Below are 11,993 nucleotides of genomic sequence, written 5' to 3'. Positions count from 1 at the left end.
GGATGGTTGTGAGCCACCATGTGGTTGCTGGGATTTGAACTCTGGACCTTCGGAAGAGCAGTCGGGTGCTCTTACCCACTGAGCCATCTCACCAGCCCGCTGGCTTACATTTTATTGTGTGTGATAGAGAAGAATACAATGATTTCTAAGAATTTCGTGACATGGGTTTTTATGATTATCAGTGCAAACAGATACACATTGAAAACTGGTAACTTTTTAACATTGTTACGCAAATAGCTTTAATTTAGCAAATCCTAGAAAGGGTCTTAAGAGTCTCTTAAAAGGTGACATCTGCTTAACTGAATTTGGCTTGATGCCTCTGCATGTCCCAACTCCCCCAGGGATCTATGGAGGCTCAGCCAGTCTCCCCTTTTCAGCTTGATCCCCATGGAACAATGTCGGCTAAGTGGCAAGACTGAATTGACTGAAGGGCCACCTCTGCCCTGGTTTGCTGAGCCATTTAATGCTGCAGTTATTTTTAATTTAATCATGCTTTTCTCATGAGTCCTGTTGCCAAGGACTTCTACAAAAAAAAAAAAAATCCATTTTTATTCTAAACCCATTTTTAAAAGCCAGTGAAAGAGGAAAGTTTTTTTTTTTCATTAACACCTCAAAAACACTTCAGGCTTTATGATTTGGGGTGTGGTAGTTGCTGGTCATCAGAAGACCTGGATTGTTAAAATTCAGGAGAGCTTGCATTTTCCGTGTGTGTGTGTGTGTGTGTGTGTGTGTGTGTGTGTGTGTGTGTGTCCCAGGGATAAGCACAGACCATACCAAGAAGCCAGCTGCCTGAAAGGTGACTTATGTCAAAGGGGGACAGGGCCAGTGGAGCTAAAAGCACAGAGGGCAGGCAGTTAGGTTTGCAGGCCACATTACTGCTGGTATTTTCTTAATCATTCCCAAGGGCCAGGCACTTCCATATTCACTGTCATACAGAACTTCAGGGACAGAGACCACTGCTCTCCTGCCAATAGCAGCTCCATAATCAGGAAACTGGGAGCTTAGAAGGTGTGAGCAATTGCATAACTAGCACGTGACAAAGCCAGGCTTCAAACTATGATGGCGCTTTTACCCATTAATTGGCTGGCTTTTCAATTTCCTGGAGGAATTAAACCCTTTTCAAATAGAAACTTGCTGAAGACTCACATCAAGCAGAGTCAGTTGCCCTTCCTCCCCTCATCTCAGCCACCCCCCTCCCCCATCCTGACAGCACCAGACCTGATTAACCTGGGCCTGTAAGGAGCCCAGCTTTGAAAAGTTCTACTTTGCTTCTGGTATTTGTCTCTTGAGAATCACACCTGAGTTCATTCCTAGTCGTCTCTGTATGTGTCTAGGAGACGGGATGACGTACAAAGTTCCTTGTGCCATCCTGATCCTGGGTGCTATTAGTAGATTTTTAACTTAAAATTAGTATAATTTACATAGCTTTGCAAATTCTCTAGTAAAGAGGGAAATAGGTGTTTCCCAGACCTCTCTAAATCTCTCTAGTGTCATCTCCGTGAGGGTTGGTGACTGATAAAGTGCTTGAGGCTGTTACTGTCACATCATAGAGACATGTTTTGGTGACAGATCTCCAAATGGTCAGCTACAAAACCTGGCTTGACTTTCGATGTATGGCTACTAGTATCCATTCTCTTGAAATTCCTGGCAGTAAGGTCCTATGGGTCCTTCTTAATCCTTCCCTTAAAGGAGGAAGTCTTTAATTGTGCCCTTAAAAAGAATGAAGTTCCTCTTTCCTCAGAATATTCTTCCTGCTTTCCCAAATGCACATAGAGTACACACACACACCCATCAAGTCAGCAAGCCACCCTAAGTCCCAGCTGTACACAAGTGTGCTCATTTTAAGGAGAAAGAATGTCTTGACTTATACAAGAAATCCCAGCAGTTCTGACATCCAGCCTCTAGTGTTTCAGGATGTGGGCAGAGGCCCTCTTAGTCTAAGCCATCACGCTTACCTTCTTGCCTCCTGGAGAAGAGGCATCAGGGGGAGGCGTACTTGTGATGTTCAGCGGGCTGGAGCCACAGCTGGAAGGCGATGACCCTCTTATCCTGTTAGAGAAGAGCTGGTTACGCTAGTTACAAGGCCTTTAGGGGCAGTGGGGCTGGGGAGGTGCTAGGGTAGGGAGAATAAGGAGCTAGGGTAAGGACTAGCAAATGTTCTATAAGGGCCAAATAGCTCGGTTCTGTAGGCTATAAGGTCTCAGTCACAGCAGTCTGCATGTAATACATAAGTGCAGCTGTGCTCCAATAAAGAAAGCCTTATTCCAAAGCTGGATTGTTCTACATGTATCTGATCTAGAATATATAGACTCCAAAAGCAATAACTGTCAAAGCCTTTGGATTAGAGTTTGGATTCAGGTTGATTAATTTGAAGTGGCCAGCTTTATTTCTTCCTAGAATACAGGAGAGCTGGAGCCCTCAGAAGTTTAGCCACCATCTTTGCTATCATGAATTGGATGTAGAGCAAGAGATATGTCCTCTTCCCAGCAAACATTTACTAATGAGTGTCCCTAGGAAACGGAAGGTAGCAGTGCAGGGCAGGCACACTTTAAAAGGAGACAAACAGTCGGTAAACAGTAGCAGCCTTCTTGGATAGTGAGCGATTAAAGATGGATCTGGGATTTTTTCAGACTATCCCAGTACCGTAGGAGTTAGGAGACTCAGAACTGTAACCCTTCCCACATCTGTGAGGCTGGCGACCCTAGGGAGAGAAGCTGTGGCTTGGAGCAAGAGTTTATGTGCTAGTTGTGCTTTCAGGAGTCCTTGCTTCCATCCAAGCTGAAGTCAGAGTGTGGGGAGTATGGAGGCAGCTCTGTTAGCACCAGGCTTTAGCGCCTCCATGATGAACACAGGCTGGTTCAGGCCGCTAAAGTCTCTACGTCCAAGAATTGGCTGCTGGCCTGCATTGACGATTCCTAGACTAGAAACTCCTCAAAACTCAGATACAGCTCTGTTATGGACACCACATACATGCAGATGGCTAGAAACCCAGAAACGGATGAGCTTCACCCAACACTGTCTCCTTAGGATGCAGGCCTGTGCAGCCACCTTCCCCAGGTTCCCCATCCTGGAACTGCTTTCTTCCCATTCCTCTTTACCCTCCGTGCCTGGTTCTAGATGCTGATTTCTCTATAGGACAGAACTGAGTTAGGAAGCACACCCCCCTCGTCTATCCCTATTCTAGTGAGCTTCCACAAAGCATAGCACAGCATTTTGGATATGTGCTCAGTATCCTACAGTGAACGGCATCTTGGAAAATCCTTATAGTCCAAACTGCTTGGGACTATGCATTAGGAGTCTTGACCCTCCCTCTCCCTTTAAAGGTCTGTGCTTCCTTCCTTCAGGAAGTCTGGCCAGTTAGATTGCCCTGAACACCATCCACATGCTCACAGACTGAGCAGTCCTGACTTTTTAGCACCTACACTCCTGACATTTTAGCACCTACACTCCTGATTTTTTAGCACCTACCTTTACTGTAAACCTTAGCTGAGACCAAGTTCAAAACCCTTGCTTGCCTTAATCCATGAATTCCTATTATCACAAAGAAAATATACGAAAGGATTTTAAGATCATTCATGTTCCAATGGTTTTGCATAGAGCCCAGTGGCTGGTCTGAAGCCGATCATACTCTCTCCCCATCTCCCTCCAGAGCTGGACTCAAGCAGCCAAACCCACTTTTGTGGATTGGACCTCAAATGGGACAGAAAACCCCTCTGGCTGACCTGAGAATGAACAGAGTCAGTGGCTGAGGGAATATTGGTCTTTCTGGGTCCCCACCCCTTTCCTTACAATTATGTTCCATTAAAATTATATTTTTAAGTATCTGGTTACCACCTTCTTGATTCTCCAAATTCAGGCGGACTTATAAATAATGCTTCCCTCACAATGACTATGATTAAGGACAGTTTCTGAGTGTTTATTATATGCTATGTTGTTTTTTCCTTCACAATCCCAACAGGGTCCCTAGGGAAGACATACTACCTCCCTTCGGTGGCTTAAGTCAGCATACAAAGATTAGATGTCTCTCCTAAACATGGCCAGGTGAATGCAGCCCCAAGACTGAGCCCCAGTCAGCCACCACCAAGCTCTGCTTCCATATGGAAAGGACACCCCCTCCCAAGAAAGCTGCCTCCTCCGTTAACAGTTGAACTGCTTGGCCTCTATTACTAACTCTAGGTAGCTGAAGAAGTGTTTTGGTTAAGGCTGAAATCAGTGGCTGCTCACAGGTTTACTGCAGTTCTGTAGTGTTCCTGGACACCCCTCCTCACCAGGAAGCTCCTTGGAATACATTCAAAATCTCAGGAAATGGGCCTCCCCGAGATTTTCCTTAAGCGCTGGCCTGTTTACTCTAGCTTCTTGATAAAGGAAGGCATGGTTTCTATTTTGGACTGGGCCAGAGGAACGGAATAGTCCTGTGTGGTATACACAGCATTCCTGGCTGATCAGCAACAACCTTCTACCCAACTGGGATGAGGCAAAAAGCACTGGTGCACACTGTGGAGGGTGGGTGAGGAGTGCTGAGCCCCAGCCGGTTGGAGGGGCAGCCCAAGGCATGACTTGCCTGTGGATTTCCATGATTTCCTCGGCAATCATTCGACCTATTTTTCCTGCTCCAGCTCTGGTTCCCCCTGGAATGCCTGGAACAGTGGGATGAGTCCTCTTTGGGCCACCTACAACAAAGGAATCTGAGAGTAGGAAAGGAGAAAAAGGAGCAAGAGATGCTGTCGAGTGTTAGATGAAAACCTCCTGACCCACTTGAAGTAGAACATCAAGGTTCTACCTTGTCAGGAAAACAGTTCTAGCAGGGGAAGGCTCGAGGTTCTATTCAGCATCCAAGGGCAAAGTTTTGACATGAACCAGTTACTTTCCTTCATGTGCCAGGACTAGAGACAAGACAGCAAAGCATGATGGGCTTAGCAGGTAAGGTATGAGCATGGGACACTCGGCTCCTCCCAGCAGCTGTGGCTTCTTGGAGGAGGCACCCTGAGCTGAGTCTTCTTGAAAGAGGACTCTGAATTTGCTTGAGAGGTGGCAAAGACAGGAAAGTGCCCCAGGCACGGGACCACCGTGCAAGAGGACTGGGGCAGGACAGAGTTTAGAAGTCTACTGTAAGGTGTCTGTGGAAGATGATTAGGACATGAGCTTGGAACTGGCAAAGACGCAGCAATCAGAGCATGCTGTACTGGTGCCATCAGACAGGATCCACAAGGAGATCAGGACCAAGGGACCTAGCCCAGAAAACGTACTGGCTGCAAAATGCGTTACTAAAAGTCCACCACACAGCACAAGCTGCAGCTATGTTTCACCGAGATGGTAAGGATGCAGCGTGAGAAATGTGCCCTCTAGTTGAGTTTGTCAGTTTGTCATGTCGATCAAACCTAGACATAATAGCCTATAGGGTATAAATTGTAGGCTATATAGGGTGTGGCCTGTTGGTCCTTGGGTACCAACATAGAGTACTGTGCTATAGGTGACCACAGAGATGGCATTTATGGCTCTAAACAAGGTTAAGGGTAATATGTTACTCTAGACATCACAGTGATTTATGGCATCAGTAGGTAAAATAATTGTTACTTATGGGTCCACTGCTAACCAGAATGTTGTTATGCTGTGTGTTATGTAGAATGGAGTATGGAAATGAGAGTGAGATTAAAGTTAGGGACCAGTGAAAAGGCAATGGGTGAGTTTAAGAGACAAAAAGGACAGAATGGTGTATTTGGCTGCACAGAGAAATGGGACTAACCAATAATTCTGGCTTTGACAACCGGATGAAGGCAGTACAGAAGACAAGCTTGGGTTAGTCTTTATTTCAGTGCCTCTGTGGTTCTGTCTGGGAAAGCAGAGAGTGGGCATGGGAGTCATGAGTGGAAGGGGCTGGCTGAAGCCATGCAAGCAAAAGCAGTTCAGGAAGGACAGGTACAGGAGAGTCAATGCCGAGCCACAGGGAAGGAGCCCACTGCATATGGAATATTCTCAATGCAAATAGACACCTTCCTCCCATATGCAGGAGCCAGTGAGTCACCAAAGATCAAATCGCAGCCTGTGGGCAACAGGGAGTGAAAGGGGAGAGAGCACAGAGCCCCAGAAAGAGCCACCATGCATTCACAATATCCCAGTAGCATGGCAGCTGCCATTCTGACTGGGACTCAGCACATCATGTCAAGATCTGCTCCATAGAGCATGACACCAGGATACCCTGAACACTTGGAGAATATCTGGTCATAAGCAGCTTCTTGTAGGCAAGCCCCAGTGCCCAAGCAGGACATAGTTACCTTCTCCAGAGGGCAGCATGCTGTCCATGCTGTGGGGGGGTGCTGTTAGCTGCGGGAAGGTTGGGTCCCCGCCTTCCAGGACATTGGCTCTGTGAACATCCCAGCAATAAGGAAACATGAGTCAGGCTTGCTCAGAACCGTGCACCTTTCACCTTGGCCAAGGAGTCCGGTGTCCACTCGGGACCTGGACAGGCCAGAAAATGAAGTGTCTGTCTGAGTGTCTGAACGGGTCTCCTCAGTGTTCTACAACATGATGGACAGCATCCCAGCTTTGGACTCACTGCTTGCCTGGGCCTCCCTAATTTCTAGGCAACACAATTTAGTAGACGTGGCTATAGCAGTACCCCTCCCTGCCCATGCTGCTACAGCACATTTTCTCCTACCTGGCAACAGCTCCAGGCCCCTGCCTGCCTCTAACCACACGTGGGTGAAGGTGGTATAAAGAATCTTGTGAAAGAAGGCTCTTCTCTCCTCCTGCACACTTAACAGGTGGCAGAAGCCTTTGAGAGAGTATTCCTGCCAAGACTTGGGGTACTAGCTGGCTAGCCATGGTGACCCACCCATCTGCAACCAAGACCAGAAAGAGCTAGTACCTATGTAACTAAGTCTGTCACTGATGATTGACAACCTCCTCCACCAGCATAAACCAAAGCCCATATTGTGGGGTTAGGGTTAGGGTTTCAAGAATTGGCTGTCTCCTGGAGTGAGTCTCTCTAGTGGGGATCATGTAGGAGGACAGTCAATACCTAGTCATTGGTTAGCAATGTTTCCTGGCTTCCTCCCATCAGGAGATACTAGTAAGGTGACATTAAAATGTGGATACTGCCTATTGCCTGTACCCTTTGTCCCAGGTAAAGATCCCAAGACACCCTCTGCCCCCATTTGAAGCAAGAGTATATATAGCTCAGAGGATACTCACAAAACAACAGTGTTGGTTGAGACAATGTATTCAACTTCCTTGGTCCACGGGTTCATGAAACTGAACCATCGACTTCGTAGTGTGATAAAAGAACCATCTTTGATCTTAAACTTATAGCAATTAGTCGTGATCTTTTCTCTTGTCTGTAAAACTGAGAATGCAGAGAAGACACAATTGTTATCGTTTCCTCAAACTAGTGACTATGTTAAACAGGTCACCTAACCCCAGATCCTAAGGTTCTCAGCTCCCTTGCCATCACCCTTAGAAAGCCAAGGGGGCGGGGGGCATGTGGTCAGTGCACAGACAGGAGGCATCCAAGGGTCTAACTCACACTTTTGGTGTATTTACCAAGCTGTCACACCTTTCCAGAGTCTATGAAAATGAAAGCTTTCAGGAACACTCAAGTCAGCTGTGACCTGAGCACCAGCCATGCTCCTTCCCTATCACAAAGCCCCAGGACAAAACAGTCCTTGGTCAGTTTAGGAAATCTGAGTCAGTAGAGGTCACTGATGTGTTCAGATCTCATCCTTTGAGAAACAAGTATCACAAACACTTTTCAAGTCCCAAGTATGAGAGACAAAAGAGGCAGAATATGACTCCTGCCCTTTGGAGGGGAGTGACTGAGGCCCTTGAACACACTACCCAAGAGCAGGAAAGAACTGCATAAAGGCTAAGGGGTGACAGGGGCCAGCAGCCAGGCACAGGTGACAGGGTCACAGATACGACAAATCTGGGAAGTGACACCAAGGAACTGGGTCAGGACCAGGAGATTTGAGGTGGGATGTTTTGGATCTTGTACCTATCAGAAGTGGTTGGGTTTGAGTTTGAATACTGTCACATTAAGCAGGGATATGATATTATCACGCTTGATCTTTTTAACAATAGATTAAATAACTACAAATGGTGGACCCAGGGTGAAAGAGGAAGCAGGAGACTTCCTGAACCAAAGTCAAGGCAGTGGGGTGGTGAAAATGGGGACTCTTCATAAGTAAATGCCTACGGCAACTGAATAAATTCTGGTAGAAACAGTGAAGGGAGGGGCTGCATATGTGGCCATACCATCTGTGATGGTCAACTTTCCAATCCTGACACAACCTAGAATCACTTGGTAAGAGAATCTCTTACCAAGAGGGATATACTGAGCTGGCCTACAGGCATGTCTATAAGGGATTGTCTTAGTAACATTAACTTATATGGAACACATAGCCCACTGTGGGGAGCACCATTCCATAGGTGCAATCCTGAACTGTGTAAGAGAAGTTGAGTGGAGAATTTGAGCTGAGAATATAGCAAACAAACAGTGAGCATGCATATATTCACTTTCTATTTAATCTAGACTGTGGGTATGATGTGACCAGTTGTCACTCCTGCCACTGTGACTTCCCTCTAGAACTGTAATCTGGAATCGTGAACTGAAATAAACTAAGTTGCTTTTTATCAGGGTATTTTGTCACAGCAATAGAAATAAAACCTGGACACCATGAGTCAATGAAAATACTGGAGGCAGTGCAGCCAAGTATGAAAAGAAAATCAGAGCAGTTCAGGACATAAGAACTCTGTGCAGGCTCGGAGTGAATCCTAACCAAGAGATGGCTCTTCCAGGAGTCATGGCCTCTATAAAGAAAACCCTCATTCAGTGAGTAGAGTCTGAGCATCTGTAAGGAACAAATGGTTCTGGGAGCCAACAGTCTTTTCTTCTTTTACATGTTTTGGCCTGAAGGGTTCTGAAATGGCTGACTCCCACACAGTAGGGGAAATTTTCTCTGGAAGAACAATTAATTGGACCACTGTAGAAAAAAAAAAAAAACATACTTTATAACATCAGACTATTCCTGTGGCCCAGCTTACCTTGCCTGTGACATTCTGCGAGGTGTCCTATGTCATCTTGATGAAAATACTCATAACATGATGTACCTAGAAGTTCCTGTGGTAGATACGCCAAAATAGCTGTCGCCCTAAGAGAGAACAAGGGCTTTTTAGGTAAGAAAAGGCCATTCCTAGAATGAATGGTGACTTGTGGATGAGCAGCCCAGCCTCCAGGAGACCAAGGTCAAAGGAGGCAAAAAAGCTAGGTGCTTTCCACTGCACTAACTATGTGGGTGACTACCCCACGCACTATTCCAACTTGAATCAGAGTTATAAAAACAGAGCAAGGGCTAGAGAGATGGCTCAGCGGTTAAGAGCACTGATGGCTCTTCCAGAGGTCCTGAGTTCAATCCCCAGCAACCACATGGTGGTTCACAACCATCTGTAATGGGATCTGATGCCCTCTTCTGGTGTGTCTGAAGACAGCATACAGTATACTCATATATACATTAAATAAATAAATACATACATCTTAAAACAACAACAACAACAACAACAAAAAAAAAAAAAACCCAGCAAAGCAAAGCAAAGGCGCCTTAAAGGGCTTTGGTCAGAAATCAAATTCCAGGAGGTCTTTAAATGACAACCATATTATTCAGGAAAAAGTAAGATAGAAATCTAAATGCTAGGGCAGGGCCACTCCTTTTATTCACTGCTTGCTTATATCAGGACAGCTAAAACCCAGAGGCTCCTGTAGCTGAGATCACAAAAGCCTTAAAAAGCTAGTGCCTACTCTGCTGGCATTGTGTGGCTGACTCTAGGAGCTAGGATGTAGCCTGTGAATATTCCTAAGGGAGGCAGAAGCGTGTGGCTGACTCTAGGAGCTAGGATGTAGCCTGTNGTGTGGCTGACTCTAGGAGCTAGGATGTAGCCTGTGAATATTCCTAAGGGAGGCAGAAGCGTGTGGCTGACTCTAGGAGCTAGGATGTAGCCTGTGAATATTCCTAAGGGAGGCAGAAGCGTGTGGCTGACTCTAGGAGCTAGTATGTAACCTATGAATATTCCTAAGGGAGGCAGAAGCAGCAGTGAATTTGGGACATTTGGTTCACAGTCTAGATCTAATGCCAATTAGCTACGAGTCTGCAGGAGGTGATACATAAGCTAGACCTCAAGTCCTCATCTACAAGACAGAGAGTCAGCCCAACAGAGCTTTCTGCAGCAGCAGCCTGTGTGCTGTTAACCACATGTAGTAACCATGAGTGTGTGGCTGCTAGCGCCCTGAGAAATGGAAGCTTTTATTTTAATTAATTACATCCAAATTTAAATACACAGACAAGTCCATCGTGACCAGTTTTCCTGGGAAGCTCAGGTCTAACTAGCTGTTTCCATGTCTTTCATTCTATTCAGTGTCATGATTCTGGGACATTCCATAGCTATAGGTCTTATTTCTGTTTCCTTTCAGAACTGGATTTCATACCACCCACTTAACTATTAAATTATCTTAAAGTATTCTCAGACAAATCTGTCTGTTTCCCATGATAATATCCTAGTGAGTCTGGTTTTTAGCAGAGACCATTCTCACTCCCCTTACTTTATGTAGAAATGTGCAGTCAGAGGCGGGGTATTCATAAGAGGGGCAGGTGAGGCCTGCAGTCATTTGTCTCAATTTTTAGAAAAGATTATTATTATTATTCATTTTATTATTTATTATTTAAGACAAGGTCATAGGTAAGCCAACGTTGCCCTAAGGTCTATATAGATGAGAATGACCTTGGACGTCTGATCTTTCTGCTTCTACCACCCCCAGTGCTGGATTTGAGCCATGAACTACCACATCAGCTACGTGTGGGAAATAGAATCCAAGGCTTCACACATTCGAAGCAGACATTCTTTCAACCGAGGTACATGCCCGGCAAGAATAATATTCTCTTAGAAAAGCCAGCTGACCACCCAGTCTTCTCAGCTTCTCAACTTAGGGTTGAAATCCTCTGCTACAGTGGTTCTCAACCTTCCTCATGCTGAGACCCTTTAACACAGCTCCTCACATTGTGGTGACCCCCAACCATAAGATTATTTTCTTGCTACTTCATAGTTGTGATCTTGCTACTGTTATGAATTGTAATATAAATACAATATATATTCTGATATTCAGGTATCTGATATGCAACCCCCGTGTAAGGGTAGTTTTGTCTTTTACCACCCCACCACCCCACCACCACCACCACCACCACCACCACCCCTGCCAAGGGGTCAAACCCCACAGGTTGGGAATCGCTGCACTGCTGAAAGGTGAGATGTAGGGTCTTACCTCTGATCTACAAAAACAAATTTCCCATCTATTGCATGTCGAGAAACATACTCCATAGATTTCACCCGTATTTCCCCGTTCGCTGGCTGTGGAACCATGTGCGAGTGCAGGCGTCCGATTGCAACGAGGCAGCTGAGGTTGCAGCCCTCGTTGTCTGGCTCATTGTCTTCGTCCAGCCCCATCTTCGTGGGTGGCCAGCTTTTCAAATAGCCTGTGCTGTGGATCGTGCAGAAGCTTTTTCGATCTGCTGGAAAGCAAAAGCCCATGGTGAGTGTTAGTGCTGGGCTGGCAGTGGGATTCGGTCTCACCTCCAGAAGGCGTCACCTGGAGAAGGGGGCAGGCAGAAGCGGTCCAGTGTCACGTATGCTTAGCCACTTAGAACCATATACCAGGGTATCACATGAAGCACAGCAAGGAGGACCGGACCACACAGGAAGGAGACTCCCCAGAGCCAACTGGAGGTTAGGTGAGAGCATGAGCTGGCCGGAGGAGGGGGAGGGCTGGAGTGTGTGATGGAGAGCAAAGGCATAGGCGCAGATGGCTCACTGGATAAAAGCACTTGCCTTGTGTGGGGCAGCCTTCTCCTAGCATCCCCACATCAAGATGGGAGGCAGAAGCTCACAGGCCAGAAGGCAATGCTGTGGCCAGAAACAAGAGAACAAGAGAGACCCTGCTTCAAAATAAGGTG

The 11,993-nt window shown here is 46.2% G+C and overlaps 1 protein-coding gene across 6 annotated transcripts in view; it reads right to left on the bottom strand.

The window, feature by feature from the left end:
- Positions 1 to 11,993, bottom strand: part of Arntl (aryl hydrocarbon receptor nuclear translocator like) — a 102,623-nt gene that overhangs the window by 3,814 nt on the left and 86,816 nt on the right. For 4 of the 6 annotated variants that reach the window (XM_021166154.1, XM_029479643.1, XM_029479644.1 and 1 more), the window contains 6 exons: positions 11,306 to 11,552; positions 9,040 to 9,146; positions 7,192 to 7,342; positions 6,273 to 6,361; positions 4,562 to 4,670; positions 1,956 to 2,049 (listed from right to left, as the gene is read on the bottom strand). In XM_021166154.1, the coding sequence (XP_021021813.1) occupies positions 1,956 to 2,049; positions 4,562 to 4,670; positions 6,273 to 6,361; positions 7,192 to 7,342; positions 9,040 to 9,146; positions 11,306 to 11,552 (797 nt within the window). The remainder of the gene's footprint in view (positions 1 to 1,955; positions 2,050 to 4,561; positions 4,671 to 6,272; positions 6,362 to 7,191; positions 7,343 to 9,039; positions 9,147 to 11,305; positions 11,553 to 11,993) is intronic. The other 2 variants (XM_021166155.2, XM_029479645.1) reach the window with 1 other exon arrangement.

Source organism: Mus caroli, chromosome 7 (assembly GCF_900094665.2).
Source record: "Mus caroli chromosome 7, CAROLI_EIJ_v1.1, whole genome shotgun sequence".
Taxonomy (NCBI): Eukaryota; Metazoa; Chordata; class Mammalia; order Rodentia; family Muridae; genus Mus; species Mus caroli.
Note: the sequence above shows the minus strand (reverse complement) of the source record. Positions and strands in the feature narration are given on the sequence as shown.